General features: G+C 39.4%; 4 protein-coding genes across 7 annotated transcripts in view; 3 read left to right on the top strand and 1 right to left on the bottom strand.

Annotated features, from left to right (window-relative positions):
• The window catches only part of LOC136267380 (intermembrane lipid transfer protein VPS13C-like), a 26,688-nt gene extending 18,196 nt beyond the window's left edge, over window positions 1-8,492 (top strand). For both annotated transcript variants that reach the window (XM_066062507.1, XM_066062506.1), the window contains exons 46-89: window positions 34-219; window positions 1,076-1,204; window positions 1,264-1,446; window positions 1,491-1,577; window positions 1,628-1,675; window positions 1,723-1,860; window positions 1,911-1,985; window positions 2,029-2,118; window positions 2,164-2,330; window positions 2,385-2,487; window positions 2,535-2,669; window positions 2,813-2,905; window positions 2,958-3,071; window positions 3,130-3,231; window positions 3,282-3,365; window positions 3,410-3,535; window positions 3,590-3,676; window positions 3,724-3,783; window positions 3,833-3,961; window positions 4,006-4,148; window positions 4,204-4,333; window positions 4,385-4,427; window positions 4,475-4,518; window positions 4,567-4,955; window positions 5,007-5,154; window positions 5,208-5,345; window positions 5,395-5,476; window positions 5,531-5,600; window positions 5,698-5,806; window positions 5,857-5,922; window positions 5,975-6,031; window positions 6,086-6,213; window positions 6,265-6,346; window positions 6,394-6,507; window positions 6,558-6,633; window positions 6,788-6,933; window positions 6,985-7,030; window positions 7,326-7,449; window positions 7,504-7,570; window positions 7,708-7,758; window positions 7,812-7,900; window positions 7,953-8,097; window positions 8,156-8,251; window positions 8,301-8,492. In XM_066062507.1, coding sequence (XP_065918579.1) covers window positions 34-219; window positions 1,076-1,204; window positions 1,264-1,446; window positions 1,491-1,577; window positions 1,628-1,675; window positions 1,723-1,860; window positions 1,911-1,985; window positions 2,029-2,118; window positions 2,164-2,330; window positions 2,385-2,487; window positions 2,535-2,669; window positions 2,813-2,905; window positions 2,958-3,071; window positions 3,130-3,231; window positions 3,282-3,365; window positions 3,410-3,535; window positions 3,590-3,676; window positions 3,724-3,783; window positions 3,833-3,961; window positions 4,006-4,148; window positions 4,204-4,333; window positions 4,385-4,427; window positions 4,475-4,518; window positions 4,567-4,955; window positions 5,007-5,154; window positions 5,208-5,345; window positions 5,395-5,476; window positions 5,531-5,600; window positions 5,698-5,806; window positions 5,857-5,922; window positions 5,975-6,031; window positions 6,086-6,213; window positions 6,265-6,346; window positions 6,394-6,507; window positions 6,558-6,633; window positions 6,788-6,933; window positions 6,985-7,030; window positions 7,326-7,449; window positions 7,504-7,570; window positions 7,708-7,758; window positions 7,812-7,900; window positions 7,953-8,097; window positions 8,156-8,251; window positions 8,301-8,360 — 4,779 coding nt within the window. In that variant the 3' untranslated portion in view covers window positions 8,361-8,492. The remainder of the gene's footprint in view (window positions 1-33; window positions 220-1,075; window positions 1,205-1,263; window positions 1,447-1,490; window positions 1,578-1,627; window positions 1,676-1,722; window positions 1,861-1,910; window positions 1,986-2,028; window positions 2,119-2,163; window positions 2,331-2,384; window positions 2,488-2,534; window positions 2,670-2,812; window positions 2,906-2,957; window positions 3,072-3,129; window positions 3,232-3,281; window positions 3,366-3,409; window positions 3,536-3,589; window positions 3,677-3,723; window positions 3,784-3,832; window positions 3,962-4,005; window positions 4,149-4,203; window positions 4,334-4,384; window positions 4,428-4,474; window positions 4,519-4,566; window positions 4,956-5,006; window positions 5,155-5,207; window positions 5,346-5,394; window positions 5,477-5,530; window positions 5,601-5,697; window positions 5,807-5,856; window positions 5,923-5,974; window positions 6,032-6,085; window positions 6,214-6,264; window positions 6,347-6,393; window positions 6,508-6,557; window positions 6,634-6,787; window positions 6,934-6,984; window positions 7,031-7,325; window positions 7,450-7,503; window positions 7,571-7,707; window positions 7,759-7,811; window positions 7,901-7,952; window positions 8,098-8,155; window positions 8,252-8,300) is intronic.
• On the bottom strand, window positions 8,471-23,442 carry LOC136267381 (T-box transcription factor TBX20-like). 3 transcript variants are annotated; one of them, XM_066062509.1, is made up of 10 exons: window positions 23,334-23,442; window positions 21,036-21,104; window positions 16,904-16,976; window positions 15,553-15,646; window positions 10,254-13,848; window positions 9,817-10,087; window positions 9,579-9,719; window positions 9,459-9,529; window positions 9,268-9,353; window positions 8,471-9,056 (listed from the first exon to the last, which is right to left on the bottom strand). In XM_066062509.1, exons 5-10 carry the CDS (start codon window positions 10,820-10,822, stop codon window positions 8,602-8,604), a joined length of 1,593 nt encoding a protein of 530 aa, XP_065918581.1. In that variant the 5' UTR covers window positions 10,823-13,848; window positions 15,553-15,646; window positions 16,904-16,976; window positions 21,036-21,104; window positions 23,334-23,442; the 3' UTR covers window positions 8,471-8,601. The 3 variants fall into 3 exon arrangements, with proteins under 3 accessions (XP_065918581.1, XP_065918582.1, XP_065918580.1); XM_066062510.1 differs by lacking the exon at window positions 15,553-15,646 and having other exon boundaries at window positions 10,254-14,082; XM_066062508.1 differs by lacking the exon at window positions 15,553-15,646.
• Window positions 11,110-13,573, top strand: LOC136267644 (uncharacterized). Its single transcript, XM_066062795.1, has 8 exons — window positions 11,110-11,207; window positions 11,358-11,681; window positions 11,788-12,096; window positions 12,147-12,213; window positions 12,257-12,469; window positions 12,533-12,670; window positions 12,724-12,934; window positions 13,125-13,573. Exons 1-8 carry the CDS (start codon window positions 11,110-11,112, stop codon window positions 13,571-13,573), a joined length of 1,809 nt encoding a protein of 602 aa, XP_065918867.1.
• LOC136267382 (uncharacterized) lies at window positions 23,382-24,496 on the top strand. Its single transcript, XM_066062511.1, has 6 exons — window positions 23,382-23,494; window positions 23,579-23,699; window positions 23,773-23,859; window positions 23,913-24,035; window positions 24,086-24,313; window positions 24,366-24,496. Exons 2-6 carry the CDS (start codon window positions 23,589-23,591, stop codon window positions 24,432-24,434), a joined length of 618 nt encoding a protein of 205 aa, XP_065918583.1. The 5' UTR covers window positions 23,382-23,494; window positions 23,579-23,588; the 3' UTR covers window positions 24,435-24,496.

Raw genomic sequence — 24,496 nt, 5'->3', positions numbered from 1 at the left:
ATTTAACTTGATTATCATTACATTGTCCCACAGATGGTGATTACGCTGAAGATGTTACAGATTGTACTAGAGAAAGAGATTGAAGGCTCTACCTTGCCTTTAATAGTGATCAGTGGTAGACCTGTTAATAAACATTATGTGGACTCCAATGTGGCCCACAAGGATCCTTCTGTTAGTGACCACCCAGTGTATATGGAAGTGTCTAACTGGACCAGTAAAGTGAGTGTACTATAGTGCACGTGTGTATCTCTGTGTGTGTGTGTGTGTGTGTGTGTGTGTGTGTGTGTGTGTGTGTGTGTGTGTGTGTGTGTGTGTGTGTGTGTGTGTGTGTGTGTGTGTGTGTGTGTGTGTGTGTGTATGTGTGTGTGTCCGTCTGTGTATCTCTGAGGCAGCATAGTCGAGTGTCTAGAGCATTGGTCTGGTAATTGAATGGTTCCAGATTTGATGCGCGGTTATGCCAAATTGCTGTTGTTTTTGTTGTTTCCTTGAACAAGAAACTTTACTCACATTGTTCAGGTGTCAACTGAGCACACTCAGCTTTAACTTAGTAGGTACCTGGGAAGCTGATGCCCAACTGTCCTTGTCTTGCTTAGTGGTGTTGGGGTCATTATAGAACTTCAGGGTTTGCAGTTTCTTCTCTGTGAGACCTATAGTCCTCCTGCGGGTTACTAACCCTGCCCAAAGAGGATTTTCCTATACAAGACTCAAGTACCTGAGTGGTACACAGGTGTTGATTCACTGGGTAGCAATAGCTGTGTTTCACATGGTTGCCAGAGGCTTTGTGTGTGTCTGTGTGTGTAGTACATGTGTGCACTATGTGTCTGCATGACCATGTCACTCCAGACAGTGTATCCTTAATTTTACTACTAGTTCTAGGAGATGTCCTACAACTTTTTACTGCTCTCTTTGTATTTATTTTCACTATTGTCTAGTACACCAGTGCCTCTTCGTATGGGACTGTCCTTATAAGGGACACAGTGTAGTATTAGTGTACTGTACTTTTATTGACCTTTGCAGTAAATTTTGGAGGTCCATTAATAGAAAGCTTCACTGCAATGTTTGGTGTTGTCATTAGTTGACAGCTGTAGCGAGGATCAAGCTGAGAGGGTCATACTATAATGAGAACATGGACGTGTTGGAGCCATTGATAGAACCAGTCGAGAAAGAGAACTATACTTATCACCTGTGGGAACTTGGAATAACCGTAAGACACTGTTCCCATATCTAACATACATGTCACGAAAATATTGTGTTTGTACACAGGTGGACAGACTACCTAACCTAACTGTTGAGAAACATCGGTCTTCTTCATCGGGTGAAGACAAGGATAAGGTTTTGTACCCAGCAGACTTGCCACCAGAATGGTCACTTAAAATCTTTTCCGAGCACACGCTACAACTAACCATCACTAAAACCAGTTTGGAACTGTTAACAGGACTCTCCAAGGTAATATAAGATTTATAGATTTACTATTACTGTGTTTTGTGTAGTCCTACCTTAGTTCAGTATCAGATGAGGCTGATAGTACTGACGCAATGGAAGAATCTCAACCAGCAGCGTACAGTATTGTGAACAAGGTAAATATAGGTAAATATTGGTCCTAACATCATAGTGGTCTCTATCATAGTTGGGTGATAGCTATCCAATAACCATCACTCCTAAAGGCAACTTGAAGGTAGGACAACATCAGTGATAGTCACTGGCATACTAAACAACTTGTAGTTGAGATCTGGGGACGCTAAAATTGTCATCAGAAACAAAGGATCAACATTTCTGGAATTCAAAAATGTCACTAAACAGGTTTTATGTTATTCTGGATTGGATCAAGCTGTTCAAGTAGTAGACAGTGTAGAGATGATGGTAAGGTAGTATCTTGTAATGGAATGACTGAGTGGCTGTTTTCTATATAGGTTGAAGGTTTTAAACCACTGGAGATGTTGTTAACTGGCAACAGAGTCCATTACTACACACTACACTCACTGACAGTATGTACACATCATCCTAAATCACTTGTAATGTATTGTACAGGAGGATCAGTCAGCCATACAGTATGGTATAGTGGTAGAGATTGATAGGAACAAGAAGACAAAAAGAGTTACAATACAGTCCCCAGTAGAGGTGTGCTCAACTGTCATTATGATGAGATTTATAACAATTCACTAGGTCCATAATCACTTGAGTGTGGCTTGTAGCTTGTATGCTAGTAGAAATCCTTCTCCTAAGCAACAAGAGTTGGAGAGTCTTGGTAAAGTTGGTGTCGATGAAAGGTTCCCTGTTCCACTGTTAGCAGCTCACAAAGGCTTTGTTTTCCTCAAACCATCTGACAAAAAGTATGTAAACTGTTTTATTCTTGTAGCATTGATGGTAGTATTGTCTCTGTACAGCTTTTATGTGACCAGTGAAGGAATCCATTGGAATAAACATGTAAAACCAGTTATTCTTAGCTGTCAGCCACTTACAGAAAGAAGCGAATATTTCTACATTAGGGTATGTAGTGTGTGTGTGTTAATGTGTTACAAGTACACTGTATTTAGGTGAAGCCTGAAGAGCAGAGCTGGTTGACCGCTCGTAATATCAACATGGAGAAGAGGCCACATCATGTCTACCATTTGTACTACCCAGTGGTGTTCTATAACATGTTACCCATCCCTGCTTCAGTGGCTGCACACGTAAGCCCCTCATTATATATATTAGTGTACAAGTGACTTCTAGTATATCGAGTGCAAGAAGTCTGTAACCCTTGGCGCTTAATACGTGTGTGCATGTTGTTTTTGTTTTTTCTTTTGCTTTCATGCTACTTTTGTTTTTTCAGGGCAAAGATGATATTCAAGATATACTTGAGTGTGGTCAACACTTAAACATGTCTCATGTGGACATAACAAAATCACATAAACTGTCCGTCACTGTAAGCAGTAGTACTATATGTTGATCACTATATAAGGAGTGTGGTATTGTAGTTAACTATTGAGAACCAAGACTGGGTGGGAACTGTTAAGATCAGTGAGAAGATGGATAATGATGATATTGTGACATTTTCTAGTAAGAGGGTTGATCACAAACAACCAGACAAGGTATCATAACATGATACAATGGTCACATCACACACTACACATATACACACCTGTACAGGTGTTTACTATCAGCGTCAATCACGATGATGGCTTCATGAAGTTATTGTTCTATGCCAAGTATTGGATCACTAACAAGACAAATATGACACTACAGTACACGGTATACAGTGACTCCACAACTGTTGTAGTTTTAACAAGCTACACATTTAGGGATATGGATTTAATACACCTCTTAACCATCCAAGCAAAGATGAAGTGAAATTCTTCTCAATGCAGAAAAAAGATTCTAAAGAGGTGATATCCTATTTTACATTTTAGTGTTATTGTTTTTTAAACAGTCTGAGGTTCTTGTAAGAATGGTCCTTCCAAGTAATGAGACAACCAAATGGTCAAGACCTATCCCCTTTGCTGCTGCCGGCAGTGCAGGAACTTTCTCAGTGAAACACGAGGAGAGACGTTATGAGGTGTGCCTACTTCATACTCATTTGAATTTGTTATTTGTCATCTTCTATTGTCAGCTTGGAGTCAAAGTGCAAGTATCTCGGTTTGGTCTTTCAACCATTATCACTATTACTCCACTGTATGTATTGAAGAACGATACCAAGGTGAGTGTATTGTTAGTGTAGTGACTTATCTATTGCACTTCCTATAGCATACACTTGTGGTACAAGAGGAAGGACAACCAGATAAGATATCTGTGTCCCACGGAGTGGTCAGTCAACTAGTATCCTAATAATCCACTAATGTTTTGTTGTTAATAGACTATCCCATTCTGGCCTGTGGATGTGGAGACCTGCAAGATGTCCCTCAGTGTTGACAAGAACACTCACAAATCTGTTCCCTTCTCTGTCATGAAAACTGACACAGTTTTATTGAGAACAGTGGGAAAGGTAAGACAACTACTATGCTATATGTACTAATGTATCGTTTGTAGACCACTGTTGTTGTGCTGGACATCCAAGTGACTGAGCTATGCAAGATAGTAACATTCAGGCCATTGTTCAGTGGAGCTATCCCATTTATGATGGCTAACCACTTCTCATACCAGTCCATAGTGTTCAAACAGAATGACGAAGGGTATGTGATGGAAGTAAAATATCAATAAGACATTATAACAATCCATTTTGTGTAGTATTACTAAAGAGTACGCACTTTTGCCCGACCAGTCCATGGTGTTTACTTGGGATGATCCTTGTAAGAAGAGAGAAATATTATGGTGGCTAGCTGGCAGAGAGAATGACAAAAAGATGATGCAGATTACGGTACAGTATATGTCAATAACACAATCATCTTGCTACACTTGTTCTGCTCAGAATGGCCATGAAAAGTTTGAAGCAAAAGACGCCCCATCAGAGGGTAACATGTTATTGTGTAGATCAGAAATTTTATAACAATTGTTACAGATGTAGGAGGAGATTCTGTTGATGCCCCTGTGGATGGCGAAACAGTACGTTATTGTTGGTCATTATAATTGTTTGACTGATATTGTTGGTAGATTGATGAAGGGAGGGTGTCATCTAGCGTTGATCCTGTTGATAAGCCTTCAACTACTGTTGATACAGGCAAACAGCCAAGCAGGGGCTTTAAGAAATTTAGTATCAAGAAACACATGAAGAAGATAGCATCTAAAACTAAAAAGACAATGTTGAAAAAGAAGCACCTACAAGAGATAAGGGAATCTGATGATGGTTACTGGGTGTCTTTTCTTGATGGGATTCAACGAGTCATTTTATTTACACCTGATTCATATGTTTATCACATTTCTCAACGACCGTCTCTAGTAGATCGAGTCAGCACACGTTTAACTGCGTCGCTGCTTGCACTGGGGTTATCACTAGTCGATGACAATGAAAGTAGAGAAGTGGCCTATCTTGGACTAACTGGGTAATGATGTATTATTTCATATATTTCTGTAGTAATTATTTAATTATACAGATCTCAAATTATATGGGAGTATGAGAAGAAGGCAGGTAGGTGGGTGGCATTGTCTCAAGAAGATGTTGAAAAGCTGGAAGAATCTTTTGCCAAATTTGAAGGCAAAGAACCAATAGTGTTTCCAGTGATGATAGACAAAGATCACGGGGTACATAGTCATACCAATGAGGCCTACACTTGTTTACACTGTTCATCATGTAGGCTGATTTTAAGAAGATGACTTGGACCTCTGGAAAGAATGAGTTTAACTTGCGACGAACATTTTATGAAGGTCTCTGGACACAAGTTTCGTTGTCTAAAAGTGAAACCAGTTTGTCGGCCCGAGTTGGTACAATACAGGTATGTTAGCTTTTACTAGATGTAAATAATTATTATTTTTTGTTTTTAGTTGGACAATCAGCTGTTTGATCCAATATTTGACAACGTATTTCATGCTGTGCCTCCCGTAGATGAAATAGCTAGGAAACATCGTAAGTGTTACATATATTTTTTTAGTGTAGGTCTAATATGTTTCTTCTTTGTAGCTCCAAAGCCATTTTTTGATTTCTGTGCTGTAGTTGGTTTAACAGAACACACTGGAGCAATACAATTCCAGTAGGTGTCAATTATAGTTTCACATGTGTAGAAAGTACCAGCTAGTTATCACCCTATGGGTGATATTAACACATAACATTATTGTGTTCCCCATCAGGTATGTGGAGCTTCTTATACAAAAGATGGCCTTCAACCTTGACCTGAATTTCCTGTTTGCCGTGCTAAGCCTGTTTACTGGCTGTATTAGGAAAGATGACTACTCTGAGGTGTGTCATAGTGAGAATGTGTTGCATTTCATTGAAGTATTGTTCCACAGCTTCAGCTAAATGAACAAGATCGAGATGGCCTGAAACTGGATTTACAACATGTGATTCATAGCGAGGTAGGAGTAATTATAAATACAAAATAATTGGTAAATTATTGTGCATGTATAGAGGGCTAACTTGTCTGTTCCAAGTTACTTTGGCATTTTCAGGATACATCCACTAAGCGTGAGTATTGTATACAACATTATCATATGAAAACATTAACCGAGTTGTGTGTAGATTGTACTCAGTCTCAATCTTAGCTACTCCGCATCAGACCAAGAGAAATACTCTTTATTTGGTCCAATATTCAACATGCTAAGATCCTTTGGTGCCTCATTTATCAGTACTGATGACACTAATCTACAGTAATACACAACTATATACACATACAAGATATTCTAATGCTCTTATTAAAGGTTGAGCTTGTTCACAGTGGAGAACAAGATCTTATCACAGAATGACATGATAGAGAAGATCAAACAACACTACATACAGGGGGTAGAGATGGTATCCTGTTGTGTTGCTAATATAGCTAGTGTTGATAGGGTATTGGTCAAGCATACAAGATCATATTTGGTTTAGATGTTCTCGGGAATCCTGTTGGGTTTGTGAGTGGACTGGCTTCAGGAACCAAGGGATTATTTTATGAGCCGTTTGAGGTAGGCTTTACTGGTGGTCCTATTAACAGCGTCATCTACACTCTTGTAAGGGTGCAATTCTTGGACCTGAAGAATTCCTTCAAGGAGTTGGCCATGGTGTACATGACTTTGTAGGGGCCACCATTGGTGAGTGCTGTATAAACAATGTAACGTGTACTGTGCTAAGAAAACTTCATTTTATAACTGTGGGAATTCCATTATTAATTTAATACCTTCCAAGGAAATTTTTGGACGAGAAAACATCTAAAGAAAGTATAATTTTCAATGACTATTTTTATAGGTGGAGTTGCTGATTCAGCAAGCAGGATAGCAGACACAGTTGGCAGTGCATCTCTTGCGCTAATAATGACTGAGGAAGAGAAAAGGAAACGAGCTGCTCTGCGTAAAGGTGGTTCAATTCTTAGCGGCTTAGGACTCTTTGCATCAGTGAGTCTAACACGGTATAATATGTGTATAGTGTGAGTGATATTGTTACAGGATCTAGTTGGTACTGTGACTGATGTGGTGTCCAAACCAGTTGAAGGTTAGCTAGCAACCAAACAATAGAGAAATGTTTCAACATCCAACGAATTAGTAGCCTGTGTGTTGATTGGTTAGAATGCTAGTGATAAAACATCTCAACAAGCTGACTTGACAACTACAGCTAATTAACATTTTATTGCTAAACTTCTTAAGAAACTTCCAAAGAACCTCATAAGGAAAAATAAAGGCCTCAGTGAGACCAGCTGTTTTTCCCCATCTTGGAAAGAGCAGCAAAAAAACAACACATAATTATGCAGTTTTACTGTCCAACTGATGTATGTGTCCATTGTTTGCAGGTGCTAAGAGAGGAGGTGTGACTGGTTTCTTCACTGGAGCTGGCAGGGGAGTGGCTGGATTAGTGCTCAGACCAATTGGGGGTACATTCGACCTGCTCAATGTCACTTTTGACAATGTTAAAAGGTAACCCTGGTATCTTGATTATTATAATAATTATTACATGCTTGTACTCTGCAGGGTCACCCAAAGAGGTGGTTATGAAGTAAGCCAGCTAAGACCAGCACGTTATATTGGACCTGATGGTGTAAGTATTATATACTATTGCTAATGTAAAGGGTTTTGGTACCAAAAGTTATGTGCAGCAATTATTTTCTTTGATGGCAACTTCTTAACACCACATTGACCACAATAAATTATACCATCTCTTGTTCACTCATTCAGGTTGTTAGAGTATATTCAATGCACCTGGCTACTGGACTGGCAACATTCATGGTAACACATACACACACTCCTACACTAACTGTAGCTATTGTGTTATTGTGTAGCGTTTGGACAAATACACTGATACTGACATGTACTACAACCATATTGCACTTAAAGGAGACCCCCTGACCTTCCTACTCATTACAACAAAGTAAAGAATTGTGTAATAAGTTAACTAGTATTATTATCTGTATGTTGTATAGGAGGTTCATGGTGATCAAGAAGGGATCACTACTGACCAGGGCATGGCAGGTAGAATGGCAAGGAATTGAGTATTCGGAAATGAGGAGTTCCGTCAAGGTTGACAACTCTACCATCAGCACACAAGTAGCTGTTAAGGAGTCAGGGGTATGTAGACCAGCTAACTCAGTTCTCTAACACGTTCACACTTCTTCATACCATATAGGGTATTGGTGGTATACTGGGCAGGGGAATTACTGGAGGCTCCAAGATGAAGTTGAAACAAAAACAACTCTCACTGCCTAACAAAGACCTTGCCAAGGTCTTGTGTGATTAACTGCATGTTCTGAGTAATTGTGTTTACTTACCAGGAAGCAGCTGAAGTTATCAATAAAGCAATGAGGGAGTTCACAGACCTCCAAGAAATGTAGCAACAATGACACGTGCTAACAGATATATCATTGACAAACTTTTATAATATTAGCTTTGCAGCATAGAATAAATATTAGACAATTGTATAGATATAATATAATTGATAAAATTTCAAGAAAAAATCAAGCATATATGGTTAATCAAAATATACAGGGTTCTATGTCTACAATCTGTGCTACCAATAATCAGACAATTACAACAAGATTACTAAGCAAATATGTCAGTTCCATATAACGGTGATCATTCATTGACAGACGTGAGAGTAGGTGATTGGCCAGCAATCCTTGATACAGTAGCAATGTTACATCCCAACGAAGACTCTGTTGGGTGAAACCCAAATACTGTGGTTGGCGTAGGACATGGCCAGAAGTTGGGAGGCTTTAGTGCCTGGGTGCTGGTCTGACTGGAAGCATCTTGAAACTGGAAAGTCGGAGGTCGGGTAGACAAACTTGGAGAGTACATCACGCTCGGAGAAATTGGTGGTGATTCGCCACACTTGGTGTACTGCCAGGTTGGGAGAGATCGGGTGAATCCAGCAGCGTGTGCAACTGGTGAAGGATTTGGACAACCATAGAGAGCATTGGGGTTTCTGAAGGTGGAGTTTGGAGTGTAAGGAGGTGTCGCTTGCATGCTGGAGTCCCACGAGCCAAACGCAACACTAAACTGAGGAAGACCACTGTTGGGAGTAATCTGACCTGTAAAGATGAAAGAGAAGATGAAACAACTTCCAACCATCCTCTGTACACTACTATAGATTCCTCCCCTCCACAAATTGTGGGATTCTGCATTATAATGTATTCAGGACAGGCCATGAAATGAGTCATTGGTTAGGTTATATCAATCAACACTATGGCTTGCATGGAGTATAAGGAATATTAGAGCAATGTGTTGATGCCTGGTCAGTACCTGAGCTGTCACACTGGTCACTTAGTCCTGCTGGGGACAGAGAACTAAACAGTGGGGTAGCCATCAGCAAACCCGGGTAGCCATACCTACAAAAAAAATATATATATATATATAGAATTTGAATTTTACATTATTACTGTGAACAAAGATGACAAGGTGTTGATTTAGCATAAAAATAAACAACAACTTACATTTCATGTTCTTCATTGGTTTCTCTAAAAGCCTTGGCAAACTGATTGTAGTCTATTTTCAACTGTGTGACCTTTAATACAATTCCAGTAAACAACATCACTTTACACACATCATTATACCTGGTCATTCTGATAGGCTGTCACTGCAATATAAGCAGTCTCTGGGAAATCATAAGAGAATATCTTCTCCTGGTGTTTCTTAGAGATATACTTCATAATGTGGATCCTTGGTTGGTAGCGATGCATGGAATTCAACACAAGCTGTGGGTGTAAATAAGTAAGAAGACAGTGGCAGAGATGAAAAGACAATGCTGGTTGAGAAAGCAACCTTACATTTACAATCAAAGGTTGGACTTACATGGTTGTGTTTATTGGTCTTGTTGTTGGTTAGTTTTACCTTCTTGAAGGAGACCTTCTGCCTCATCCAGAATTTCCCAGTGTTGGGGTTATCCGGGTGGTCATGCTTCATTTTGTCAGAGCTGTGTGTATCTGCCTTGCCCACTTGTATCCACTTGGAGTTCAGGTATTTGTAACGGTGAGAGTCCATTGGCACCATCTCCAAAGAGAAACAGTACTTCTGTTCAGGAATCAGCCCAGACACAGTGAATGACATTCGAGGGAACATCCTCCTGTAAAGCAAAGGTATAAACTCAGGTTGACCCCAATCACACTTGAATACATACAAGTGCCTTTAACAACAAGGCGCTATGATTGCAAAACTACAAGCTAGCAACTGTAATATTTGCAAGACTGTACTGGTCAATATACACACATACAGACTGAATATTAGCCTACCTTCCAGCCTTAGTGATGATCATTTCGTTCCCAAGAGTATCAAATTGCTTCCAGAGGTCAGCATCTTCCAACACGAGGCGTATGACACTCGCCTCAGGGTTCTGCTCTGGCTGCAGTGAGCTCTCCCGAATTTGGCTGGACGAGCTTGACAGTGTAGGGTCGTAGCTGCCTTCCGGTGGATTGTAAGGACTTAGGCTGGGAGTTTCCGTCTTGGTTTGGTATTTGGGGAGGTAGTAGGCCTCGGTGGATTCCTCGCTTGGCATGGAGCTGCAATTCTGGTCATCTTCCTCGCCATTACCGCTTGCAACACTGGCGGTAGCCAAGGACTTTGGAGAGTTTGATTCTGGCAGCTGTTCAACGTCACTTTCAGTACAAGTGGTCACGGAATAGATCTCACAAGCTATCGCAGGTGTCTCGTTCTCGGGAATCACCTCTGAGCTGCAATAGCGAGTGTCGATTGGGCTGCTGGCCTTGCTATTGCTCTCCCAGCCACTCGTTCCACTGTTCCCGCCTGCATGGTCTGAGCCAGCCTGTGCTGCATCGTACGGAGCTACTAGAGTCAATGCCATCGAAGTCTGCACCCACTAATTTACGCTGTAGTTGAACTGCTTAGGAAAATTACCAGCGCACCTATGAACAACTAACTTGTACACGCGATCAGCCTAGTTTTGATTTACACAACTCACGAGGGCATAGGTGTGAATTCACTGACAAAAAGCACTGCAACGGCTTCGTTGCACTTCTCGCGATAAACGTTGAGAATGCTGCATTTTGCTGGTTTCTATTATCTGGGTTGAGTAGATAATTACAGGGACTTACTCATTTTCGCGAGCTAAGGATAGGAGAGTGAATCACAATGGCGTCCACGCAACGCACAAGGGAGGCTTGTATACGTGTAGCGCCACTGATATGCTTCAGAGTAAAGACACGAAGCTCAAAGGAGGAGCTGAGGAAGTAGTAGTTCTCACCTGCAGGTGTAAACGAACTACACGCTTAGATCTTCCATCAAAACAAAATATCTGTAAACGAAACACTTCCCTTGGCACAAATGGAGCTCTGGTTGTACGCGAGGGGTGTGTGCTAAGATACAGTTCTCGCGCTCAGTATGTCAACCCCAGATGATTGTCTTAAAATCCCCAACCCTAGCGATATATCGGCCGCGGTATCGCGCGCGCTCTGCCTAACGGAGAGCGAAGAGAAAAAGAGGTCTAACTCAATCACCAAGTTAGAGGACGATTACATTGTTAGTGGAACGCTACAGCTTACTGACGAGAGCCCATTCTTCTCGGAGATCGAGCAGTCATTTCCTGAAGACTTCAACGTAGACATTTTAGAAATTGAAGGTAACCTCGAGCAGTTGGAAAGATTCTGTCGGTTTATCGACAGCCCAACCCCTGATAAAAGAAACACGGAAATTAGCAGAATCAGGTTAGCTATTGGTGCAGTTATATGCGCATTAAGTACGTATAGTTAGCGTAGCTAGTTGTAGCTTAAGTAGTTTCGATGTCACGTAGTCTAGTAGTTGGTAGCTTAGTTTTAATCTTGTACTTAGAGTAATGGAAAAAGATCCGGATTGGGAACCAAAGAAGATTCATACTGGTGAATTTCCTGGACGCTCCAACAGCCACAAGACTCGCAGTCAGAAGCGAAAGAGAAGTGATTGCCTGGCAGCCTCAAGGAAGCAAGGACAACACTGTGTATCCGCTTTCCAAAATAAGTTACCATTGTACAAGCCGGAGAGTACTATCACTAAGGATGGCTGGTCAGTAACGTTAGTTAACGCTGATAATTGGAGACTCTTCTACGCCAATGGTACAGAGATGATCATTACTAAAGCGGGAAGGTAATGTGCAACGTTTATGGCTGCAATAAATTGCTGCTTACTCTACTCAGGCGAATGTTCCCATGGATTAGTGTACAAGTGAAGGGATTGGAGCCTGATAGTGAATACAGTATAAAGGTGATTGTTTTGTTGTTGTACTGTAAACTAACATAACCAATAGGTGGATTTTGTGTCAGCTGATGACAATCGGTACAAGTACGTGGCTGAGGAGTGGATTGCAGTTGGGAAGGTTGAGATGAAGCTTAACCCATCGGAACACTCACCATATAAACTGCCCCCACCCTACACCGGAGAAAGTTTGATGAGAGAAACTGACATCAACTTCAGAGGGATCAAGCTGACTAACAACAAGGCTACGAAGTATAGAGATCATGTAAGAGCACAAGGAATGGGGGAAAATAATTTAACTCTTTTCTTGTATTGCTGATTACAGCAGGTGGTACTAAACTCAATGCAGAAATACCAGCCCAGGATAAAAATCGTGTCATTGGAAGGTGTTGATAAGGGATGTACTCAATACTTCACCTTTCCTGAAACAGTTTTTATAGCTGTGACTGCTTACCAAAGTGATGAAGTAAGCAAATTGTCTAGCTACTCCAAAGTGTTGATTACTGATTTTGTTTAAAGATAACACAACTTAAAATAAGGTACAACCCCTATGCTAAGGCCTTCAGGGAAGATGTGACTTCAACAAATGAAATGGGTGAGGTGTGCTCTAAGCCAGGTGGCCACGCAAAGCGAATGAAGAAGAGAAGTCGATACTCAAGACCGAGCTCACCAATGACTACCCCGTCACCTGTTGATGTGCCAACAGATAGCATCACCAGTTTAGAGTCAGGTTAGTAGATAAGTACTCTGTGATGTAATCAAGTGATAATTAATCATAAGCTATTTAAACCCCCTTCATGCCTTTGTGGGAAACTGTACAAAAGAGGGTGGCCTTCTTAACACACTTGCACTATTATTAAAATTCGTTTGATGTGAAGCACAAAGTTGAAGTGTTGTAACCCTTCACGTCTGTACCACAGGATTTGAAAGTGGAAGCGCTGCAGGAACAGAGAATGATTCCAACTCTAGCAAGCCATGTACTCCACAAAAGATTCACATCAAGAAAGAAATAACTACAAAAATGCCTAAGAGACTTAGACCAGAACATTCCTTGTATACTTATATCCCAGAGACACCTATACAACCATTCACAATGGGCTGCATTGACCAGCGATATAGTCTCTACTGCGACCAAGACGTACTGATATCGTCACCAGCTGAAAGCCCTGAACAAAGTTTCTCCGAGCCTTACCTAAGGCAGTACCTATCTAGCTGTGATTCACATTGGTTTAATTCACTAAAGCCACTTATGCTAACAAGCTCACCTTTGCAATCACCTCTACTGAAATGGCAGTCGTCCAGTCAGGATGAATCACTTATTCACCCATCTCCCACCATTAAGGTTGAGGATGATGTATTCTACACTTAACTGCTACTGATGCAGTAAATATATCCCCTGTCCATTTTGTATGACTGATCATGAAAATCTGATGTGTATATTATAAATTATTATTATTTCATGTAAAATAAAAGAGAGATTTTAATATATTTATTAATTATTATCATAATGAAAGTATATTTTTACATATGTACGATTGTCAAGATACTCACAACAGATAGAGAGTCACGGACTCCTGGAGACACATCCCATCTCAATACCCTCATGTACATGAGAAACTCTTGCAGTAATCAACAGCAGGAAGCCTGAGAGAAAACCCAACGTACAAGTCAATACAACCAATGTTAACGGCTACAGCCTTTGAAGTCTACAACACCTACTTGTGTAAATTTACACATACATTAATACACTACACGACTTAAGTCCTGTTGAGATTCTAGCAAACGGAGGCCCAGGTTTGTGTCATATAGCTACAGTTTTACCAGTGATGTCAGTAGTGGCATGGCCAGATCCAGGAGTCAGCAAGCTAAGGGCTGTTGCTACATGGGAGCACGTAACATCACTAATTTTATAACATCACTATTTAAAATTAACGTGGGCACACTATGGGCACTATTAAATTGTAACAAGTTTCCACACATTCACCCATCATCCAGTATTGATTGCACAATACAAGATTCTTTAAAATGAAATTCATCATGTCACACTACAATTTCATCACCTCAATATAACATCCAAAGTAACAGTGATGTCAAATTAGACTAATAATGGCGAGGATCAAATGTAAATATTAATCAACAGGCTATACACCCACATCAATCAATCACCAAACATAAGTTTTTAGTGTGCCAAAACCTGGTCAGGAAAAAATAGTCGAGAGGACCTGAACCAACAAAGATCGTAGATCTTGTCACCGTAACGTCACTATGGGGATATGATCCTCTGACACTAATATTGTGGACAAGAATCCTGATTAACAAGGTGTACGTCCTTACTATAGGTGACCATGGTATATGCGCTACAAATAAGGCCATGGAATGTCCTGATCATCAAAGCGTCTTATTAGAAAGCTATCCTGATTTCGATTATCAAGGTGTCCTGATAATCAAGCTGTCCTGATAATCAAGGTGTCCTCTATGACTACTCCACAGTATGTGTTAATGAGTGCAAGACGTAATAGTTTACAAAAGTGCCAGTTTACAACTAGAGACCTTAAACATTTTCACTTGCATAATTTATAATACTTGACCAGAGACATTGTGTATATTCCCAGGTACAGTCCCAAGCGATGGGATATGCTTCATGTGGTGGTAATAAGTGTTTAGAGTGGCAGTAAACTTGTTTATGACCACACCATTAACACTTATAGTACTTATTGTTCATGGTATTCACTGGACTATACCACACACATGCATTGAGCAACCACCCACAACGACATAGGTCGCCTGATTTACACTAGGAATTTGCTTGTGGCAGAGTAGGTTGGCTTTACATAGATTATTCATGGCCATTAATAACCATTATAATTGATACTTATTGATACAAATGACGCCTATAGTTGTAATTGTATGAATGCTAGTTGATATAGCTTTAGTAGAACAGGAAACATGTTTAACATCCTCGTCTTTTGTCTCTTTCATCCGATGGTCTCGCTCCAACCCAGCCCTCGCTCCAACACTGCCCTGCGGTCTTGTTGGTTATGGGATAACATACCACATAATGTTTGTTTGTGTTATTTCTAAACTCCATACACATGTTGAGTCAGCTTATTAGCATCATTTAATGCATACACAGCATTATTCCCTCAGAAGACTCACAACAACAAATACCAAAAAATGACTAACTAGACTACTTTATTGCATCACTACAAGGTGTTCTAGTGCACAGAAAGGTAGGCAAATTTACAATAAGCATAATATAATAAAATAATTTATGCTGAATACAAAATTTCAAGACAATCAGTAATCTTTTCTCAACAATTTTGATAAAAATTGTACACACATCCATACCTCTGAAATTAGGACACCTCTCTAATAAGGACACCTCGATAATCAGGACACTTGTTCATTGTCCATTTGTATTAGTGTACACACACACAGATCCCTGAAGTCAGGAATAAGGAAACACTTTAGGATGACCCGCAAAGTAGAAGAGCACCACATTTACAAGTTGTCAATAACAATGCATGTTGAAGTCTTTAATTACATTCCCTGTAGTGTCCTTCTCTATTTAGTGCACTCTAAGAGATATATATGCTAAAGCATCTCCCAATGTAACATTTAATCCCAACACATTCAAAGGTCATACAGTAGACTTTAATTTTGGGCCTAATATATTTTGCAGACTGGGCTCACGGACTGAGTTGGAAACAGCTTCTTAACAATAATCCAAGTATTATCCATCTCTTCTAATGGCAGTAGAATGAATGCCATGACAGACTTCATGACAGTAGTCGAACCGTAGCTTAGTAGGGTTCCTACACAGTTAGCCATAATTTATGGTGAATGCATAACTGCAGATTAGCATAAACTTACTGATTTGATATTGAGTAGGTGGACGGTGTATGACTATGTGGTTGTGACACTAAGAATACTTACTGGCTCATTACTGAAGCTTAAACACTAGTGCTAAGTACTGGAATGAGCCTACGCTACAACAATAGCCTCTATCTCTACTAGTACACATGAGTACACATGTTTTGTAAATATTCTAATAAATTACCACACACGCGACCTTCGCGACTTATGAGGAAGAGCACTACCAGCATGTGTAGCTCAATAATGGTGTGTCCAGCGTTACAAAGATGCAGGCTGTTAAGAAGCTGTTTCCAGCTTAGTCCTGAGTCCAGTCCGCAAAATACATTACGCCTTGATTTTGTTATTCAACAATGTTTGTTTAAAACAATATATTAAAATACTACGGAATATATTACCTTAGTTCAAAATTTTGATGTGGTGTCTATTCAAACTTGACCACTACTAGTCTATTCGATGCTCGAAAATGATGTTTAAGCAAATGATTGTGGCACCACTCAAGTGTGGCTACTATTGAAGGTACGGCGTTAACCAAGTAAATACAGTAGAGCAGTAGTGTAGCCTAATTTATTCAAGGGGAATATTCTTGTCAACTAGTGGGGCTCATACAGTTTATGCTCACAATTTAAATATTTCACATATTGATATGAGCACATGTAATAGGAAATACACACTCGTTTGTACATGCCCCAATGCAATGTAGACAATGTGTTTTGCAATAGTGTGTAACCATGGTAACCAAAGACACGTGATAACATGGTGAATTGCATTTCATTGGTTGAATGCAACACACCTCTAAGATGGCAAAAACAAGTCATTCTCTCACCATATTGGATTCCATGCATATCTCCTTGCTAGCCTAATCATCCAGGCTTGTTGTTAGTCTTGCCCTCCAGCAACTACAGGTAGTGATTATACTCAATGACAATACACTATAAAGTGACAATACACTGTCAAGTTTCTTGATGTTAGCAATGTAATTTTTACTATTTGAATAAAACAACTGATTATGTATTTCATTATTCTTCAAGTGAATATATACTGAAATAAGGAGTAAGCTGAGGAGGAGTAGTAAACTGATTCCCGAGAACTGTTACAATCTCTTCTAAAATAGAATTTTACATGTGATTTTGTTCACTATCTAACGCTTTATGGCTGGCTTTGTCAATTTGAACACAGCTTTAAAAACTAATGAATATTCAAATATTGTGGTAATGAAACAAACACAGTCATGGCAAAACAAATAATGCCAAACATCTGAATAATTGTCCTTCTTTGTAGACAGGAAAATCTATGAATTTTTAAACAGCTGGACTTTATGTCTTCCTGCATGCTTGAAAATATTATCATGAAAACAATTCTCACTCGATATTTTTTTTTTGCTACGGTATACATGTCACTTCTCTTACAGCTTGAGCCTAACTGGAGCACGTGTGTACTACTCAGGTGCCTACAAGATAGACAATTCCTCCTGTGAAGAAGGGATTATTAACCCTGTAGAATTTGACTATACCATACCTTACAGATGAAGTTACAGACACCCAAAGCAGCAGTTGCTTTAAGCAGACAAAAATGATAGGACACTGTCTGAATAAAACTATATTTGATCAGACGTTTACTTGCTCAGACATTAAATAATTTTTATCTAAAAACACTGTCAAAATCTGATTTGCAGTTTGGGTGAAGTTTCTACCAACACTGAGAATTAGTCTAGTGAAAAAATTATGATTGGACATTAAATCCAACCAAAACAGAACATGCTCGGACAAATACCAATTTTGGTCAGAAAATGTCAGATGTCCAACCATTATTTCTAGTGCCTTTATGTGAAACATAGACAGTTGGTATTTACTTCTCCAGTTAACAGTCCTCATTATACAGCTGGTCAGACTGAAGCAATGTGAATTAAAGTTTCTTGCTCAAGGAAACAACAATGGCAAATGAGCATTGCCAAACACCAAACTTGGAACCTTACCACACTGAAACACTTACCACCATTGTAAGTGGGTCAGTACTACTGACCTGCTAGACCTACGGACCCAATAGTTATCCAGATGGAACCCAGGCTTAATGATTAATTAAAACAGAAACATGCCCAAGCTCCTCTGCATAACTATGCAATAAAAAGGATTCTCTGCAAGAAATGAGTAGGTATCAAACAGTATTTTAACAGAGATTATCAATGATCGACGAGTGGGTGTGGCCCATGTAGCCACAGTACCAAAGTGGGCTGCCATGATGCCAAACTACTAGCCTACAAGTAGCAACACTCAATCCTGAAAAGTGGGCGTGGTTCCATGTATCACTACAAATACCAAGAATGATTCATGGAAATTTCTTCAGTACGTAAACTGTATTTCCATCAATAAAACCGAGCTTGTAAATTTATGACCACACATGATCCCATCAGGCCGGATATTCAATAAAGCAAATGAGACCCATTTAACTCAGACAAAAGTGACCCAGATAATCCGGATGCCCCAGCCCACTTACAATGCTGACACTAACCATCTGGGTGTGCTGACACACACACACACACACACATACACACACACACACACACACACACACACACACACACACACACACACACACACACACACACACACACACACACTCATCCATAGGTGGAGAAAAAGAATCTTAACTTACAGTGTGTTGGCAGGTAAAAAATAATTGTAATCCGCTGAGTGAAAAGTGAAACCCAACTTGTTTGTAGAATTCTGATTTTGAAATACATGTCACTGAAATACATTGGGTAAAAAATGCATGCAACATTAATAATTTTATGCATGTTTTAATCACTTCAGTAAACAGTGAAGGAAGATTCAAACTGAAATATCTAATATACCAATGAATTTGCCTCTTCATGGAGAGTAAGAATACCTTTGTTTCGTTTCTGCACCACGAAGCAAACAAGAGCTACGTGTGTTTGGTTACGTTGCAGTAAAAGGTAACTTAATTGTTACCATTTCTAAGCTTGAACAACCTTCTTGCTTAATAGTGTGGTGTATTTAGGCCAAAAACTATACCTTGATGAATGCCCCAGCCCAACTCTATTGTCCATTGTATTCAAGACTTACGATTTAAAGCGCCTGTAATTATGGATACGTACTGTACAAATCGATTGTTTTGCTCTTCTTGTTGTCTATCGCTATAACTCCAAAAGCACATACCAGATAAGGCTGAAACTATAACAGGCCATTGATTTTTCCCTCTAAAAGTCATAAAATGAAGTAGTTTTTCACCCCACACTTTGATTAAAAAACATAAGATCATTACTCAAGGACACCCACACATCATCACCAGAGCTTGTGTTTCTATACATGTGCATGGGACAGTTAAAATGCCTGCCATTAATCAGTATCTTTCAGCATATCTACATTTTCTACAACTTGACAAATCGTGATATAGAACACAGTGGAACCTCGATCAACCTCTATAGTGGATACAGTCACTTTGGGACCAAATTTTTTGCAGCTATAATGTCTGGAACAGAATCTTTGTCCTTATTATCAAGGTTTTCGTGTGTGTGTGTGCGCGTGCGTGTGTGATTAATTAGGAGAATTTGAGAGAAGTTCTGCTGTAGATCTATATAGCTACGTTCTGAATAACAAATATCATCCCTTGTTAACACATCTACACACAGTTACATCATATAAGCAAGCATGCACATTTCCCTAACTGAAGGATATCCTACAATGAAATAATAATAGCAAAAACAGTTTAAAATTACCATATTAGCCAGGTGATAACAAGCTATAGTTACTGATCAAAACAGCTAAACAGTACTGTGGCAAAATTACAAATTTTATGTGTTGATATGAGAAAAATCAAGCCATAACTTTAAAGTAGATTTACAAAAACCGGCATACTGGCATAGAAGCTAATCACATGAATAATCTCATGTTATTTTTGAAGTGGTAATCTCCTACAAAAAAATATTTAAAATAAAAATAATGCATGGTTTTCTATTTACTACGGCCTACTTTATTCCACGGACTGGACTGGACTCGCAGACTGGACTTGCGGACTGGACTGGACTGGTGGACTGAGCTGGAAACAGCTTTTAAACAATAATCCAGGAATTATCCATCTCTTGCAACACTGGAGACACCACTATCGAGCTACAACCGTGCTGCTGCTGGCTCTTCCTTACAAGTCATGACACTAGCGCATACACGGACTGGACTCGTGGACTGAGCTGGAAACAGCATTAAACAATAATCCAGGCATTATCCATCTCTTGCAACACTGGAGACACCACTATCGAGCTACAACTGCTGGTACTGCTCTTCCTTACAAGTCGGATGACACTAGCACAGGCACTAATCAAATAGAATACACTTACGATACACGTATACTCGCAGTGATAAAGCGTGACAGAGGCTATTGTTGTAGCGTACATGTTTTCCTTTGTTGCTTCAGTACTTAACACTAGCATTAGGGTTGTAGTGATGAGCCAGATTATTTGCATAGCCCCATCACTTTGCCTGGTGGTGCCACCTAGCTACCTACTAAGAATAATTACTGGCTCATCTCTACAGCTGTAACACTAGTGCTAAAGCAACAAAGGAAAACATCTACGCTACAAGAATAGCCTCTATCACGCTGTATCACTGCTAGTACACATGTATCGTAAGTGTATTCTAATTAATTAGTGTATGGACTAGTGTCATGACTTGTAAGGAAGGGCCAGCAGCAGCACAGTTGTAGCTCGATAGTGGTGTCTCCAGTGTTGCAAGAGATGGAGAATTCCTGGATTATTATTTAAAAGGTGTCTCCAGCTCAGTCCGTGAGTCCAGTCCAGTCCGTGGAATAAAGTAGGCCATTTACTACAGTGGAACAGTAACCTCTCTTAAAGGACCTTTTGAATAAAGGACACTTTACATTTAAACTTTTTAAAATAAACAATTAGTTAGCCATACAATTACAGAGCTACTCACAATCAAACCCACCATTGTAGGCATTATCTGTTGTAGCAGATTGACACCTGTCACAATCCAATCATACACCTTATTGATAACCTAGTAGACACAGTAGTACATGACAGTGATCACAGTTCAACAAGTATGTATTAATTTACATATCTATATTTAGAATATTTATGTAATATTTATGTCTGAGGTTACTAAATCCAATAGAAACCTGTGTTGGGGTTACTAAATAGTTAGTAACCTGTGGTCTCATCGGTAGTTGTTTACTACCTTCATCAAACAAAAATCGGAAAAGCCAAAAACAAAGTCCTTACTGTTAGCTCACGACAATCATCATTAGCGTTCAGATGTAGGCGTGCCAGTCAATACACCAATGTCATGGTGTGGCGCTGACATAATAAACCCGAAGGAGATAAATCTCAATGCTAGCACCCACAGTTAGCTTCTTAATAGCTTAATTTCTGGACACGACACATGTCATTCTAGCCCAGCATAGTAACTGGTGGTCTCTAAATAACGTAAAAACCTTGTCAGCCTAATACTTAGCTGTACTGAGGTATTAATAGAGCTACAATACTACATATTGAGACCCAAAACCAAAACCGTCATACCAAAATATAAAAAGTTCTTTTTCACCTTGCCACTCCAATACCTTATTAATTGTGATCAACATTGTTTGTACAGTATTTATTTTCATGTAAAAACATTACGACCATAAAAATAAAATAATGAACAGAGCAAGGCAAATAATATCCGTAGGTCACCAAAAAAACAATAAACAAAGTGTTACAATTAAACACCATGCCAATTACTTATTATGTCTCAGCTGAAAGACGGAGTATCAGCTAGCATCAGCTAAACGCAGTAAGCCACAAAGTTATGGTACCGCCCAAACGCAACATCATTTCTCGCGAGTGCACACAATTAAAAATTCACTAATATTACAGGGCGTGGCTAATGACTCACTAGCAAAATGGCTGCCACACCCTTTAATTAGTGAGTTTTTTAATCATGTGCACTCACGAGAAACGATGTTGCTTAGGCAGTATAATAATTTTCTATAGCAAAACTTTTCATGTAAAATTTTTTCGTATACTTTTTGCATACAAAAATTATTTACAATGAAAAGTGATAATAGTATCCATTCAAAGACAAAATACTGTACCTACGTATATTTAGGTATTTATCTTTTAAAGTAAGTAATATCACTGAATCCTATGTATAATCAAACAGACCCTAGAACTCTCACAAGCCTTCTCTCAGTCAGGCAGTCAACATATGGCTTTCCTAAATAAATGGTACTTAAAGAGCCATACTTCTCAGGCATATCACTAAAACACTCTACTGACTTCTTTGGTGGCAGAACACACAATTTCATGCACAAGTAAATATCCTTTAAGTAACTGCTAATGATACTAAATCTGACATATAATGCAATTCTATGCACACCATAAACACATAGTATGCTACTATATATCAACAATGTACAGTTCTGGTTTAGGTAAAACACAGTTTGATGATAGGGTGGATGGAAACAGTAGTGAAATATGTCATATTTAAGTCAGTTCTGTAATCATGCTACCCCAGCCTGTCACTTTGTACAGGTAGGACGACTCTGGTCACTCTAGCATTACAATGGACCATGAATACAATAACGGACACAGAAATTATGCAGGCTGGCAATCATAGCAAGTAAGGTCACTATCATAAATACATCAGTTCCAGCTAAATTATCTTCCTCTTAACAAGTACCATCATTGGCAACTACAAGTTGCCTCAATCACATTGGATTCTCACAAGCTTTATGGAAAATTCTACCAGTACGTATTACACAATTCAAAAATAAACAACACAAAATTTAGTTGTGGTTTAATATACATTTTCCATAAGTAGTTACAGATTTGCAATACTAGTGACTAGGCCAGTTCACAATATGCAGTAAGGCCATTGACTGTATAAGAAATCATCTAGTGTTCCTGCTCACCCCAAGTAACAGTAATACACCTCCATCAAAGAACTGGTGAAAAGTGGCAAAGATAAAAAAGGTGTGAACATGTGCTCAAAATTGTTGAGCACAATTTGGAACTGACTACCCAGTGACACCTCCATAAATGAAGTGACAAATCTTTTTTTCCCTCATTTTGCAGCATTTCCCTATCAAATTTAAACCACTGCATGTGTGAATGTACAATAGTAAAGTCCCCATGAGAGTATCCAGACCCCAAAAGTTATCACCAAAATATAAACCACGCCCAGAAATTTGAAAACTGACTAGCAGTTCACTACACATACTATAACGGTACAGACCATGCATCTTACTTCATGTAGAACAATCGCCTTTCATTGTTGTGCTATTTCCAGTCTTCCGCTCTTTTTCGTACGCACCTGTATTATATCACACGTGATCCTACATTGTTATTAATACGCATGCGTAAACACGCACCCCTTCTGCCTCGTGCTGCCATTTTGAGTTGTTTTTAGTGAGTTGAGAGTTAGATCGTGTGTTATTGGTGTTGTTTTGGTTATCATACGTTTGGCATTTAGTTGCTCTATATGTTCTAAAGGGAATAAAGTATGGCTGACGATTGGGGTGAAACGGCCGTTGAAGAACCTCCGTCTGTTGAAGTGAAATTGTTCGGCAGGTGGAACCCAGATGATGTGCAAATCAATGACATCAGTTTAGCTGTAAGTTCTGTCTAGTATGCCGACCCAACTGGGATTTATTTATGGTTTTCTAATTACTGCCCACCCAATGAAGGATTACATAGCCGTAAAGGAGAACCATGCGGTATTTCTACCACACACGGCAGGCCGTTATGCTGCAAAGAGATTTAGAAAATCTCAGGCAAGTTATGTAGTGTTGGATGTTTTATTGTTTGTTATGTTGTCTATATACAGTGTCCCATTGTGGAGCGACTGACTTGCTCTCTCATGATGCATGGCCGTAACAATGGTAAAAAGTTAATGGCTATTCGAATTGTTAAGCATGCATTTGAGATCATCCACCTTCTAACTGGAGAGGTATAAATGTGTGAGTATCGCCTGTATCCCAAGTTTCGACGTTGTTTTAGAACCCACTTCAAATTTTGGTTGATGCAATAGTCAACAGTGGGCCAAGGGAAGACTCCACACGTATTGGCAGGGCGGGTACAGTAAGGAGACAGGCAGTAGATGTCTCTCCATTGAGAAGAGTCAACCAAGCCATCTGGTTATTGTGTACTGGAGCACGAGAGTCAGCATTCAGGAGTATCAAGTCCATCTCAGAGTGTTTAGCAGATGAATTGATCAACGCTGCTAAGGTACGGCTCGATCTAGTTGTGTGATAGGTTCTATCTTCTTTTGTGTTTATAGGGTTCTTCCAACTCCTTTGCAATAAAGAAGAAAGATGAATTAGAGCGAGTTGCAAAGTCCAACCGTTAAAGACTATTGTATTTAGTGTAAAATTGCTTCATTTTTGTGAAAAGATATTTACCAACTTAAAA

The sequence above is a fragment of the Dysidea avara genome, chromosome 9 (genome assembly GCF_963678975.1).
Source record: "Dysidea avara chromosome 9, odDysAvar1.4, whole genome shotgun sequence".
In the NCBI taxonomy this organism is placed as follows: domain Eukaryota; kingdom Metazoa; phylum Porifera; class Demospongiae; order Dictyoceratida; family Dysideidae; genus Dysidea; species Dysidea avara.
The sequence above is the reverse complement of the archived record's forward strand: the minus strand, read 5'-3'. Positions and strand labels throughout refer to the sequence as shown.

Excerpts from the sequence above, each read along its gene's own strand:
- LOC136267381 (XM_066062509.1), bottom strand. The coding sequence starts at position 10,822 with ATGGCATTGACTCTAGTAGCTCCGTACGATGCAGCACAGGCTGGCTCA. Across the intron at positions 9,530-9,578 it reads CAGCCTATCAGAATGACCAG|GTCACACAGTTGAAAATAGA; the intron begins GTATAATGATGT and ends ATTGTATTAAAG. Across the intron at positions 9,057-9,267 it reads TGACCAGTGTGACAGCTCAG|GTCAGATTACTCCCAACAGT; the intron begins GTACTGACCAGG and ends TCATCTTTACAG.
- LOC136267382 (XM_066062511.1), top strand. The coding sequence starts at position 23,589 with ATGGCTGACGATTGGGGTGAAACGGCCGTTGAAGAACCTCCGTCTGTT. Across the intron at positions 24,036-24,085 it reads TCCACCTTCTAACTGGAGAG|AACCCACTTCAAATTTTGGT; the intron begins GTATAAATGTGT and ends ACGTTGTTTTAG. Across the intron at positions 24,314-24,365 it reads AATTGATCAACGCTGCTAAG|GGTTCTTCCAACTCCTTTGC; the intron begins GTACGGCTCGAT and ends TTGTGTTTATAG.
- LOC136267644 (XM_066062795.1), top strand. The coding sequence starts at position 11,110 with ATGGCGTCCACGCAACGCACAAGGGAGGCTTGTATACGTGTAGCGCCA. Across the intron at positions 12,097-12,146 it reads ATCATTACTAAAGCGGGAAG|GCGAATGTTCCCATGGATTA; the intron begins GTAATGTGCAAC and ends TACTCTACTCAG. Across the intron at positions 12,935-13,124 it reads CATCACCAGTTTAGAGTCAG|GATTTGAAAGTGGAAGCGCT; the intron begins GTTAGTAGATAA and ends TCTGTACCACAG.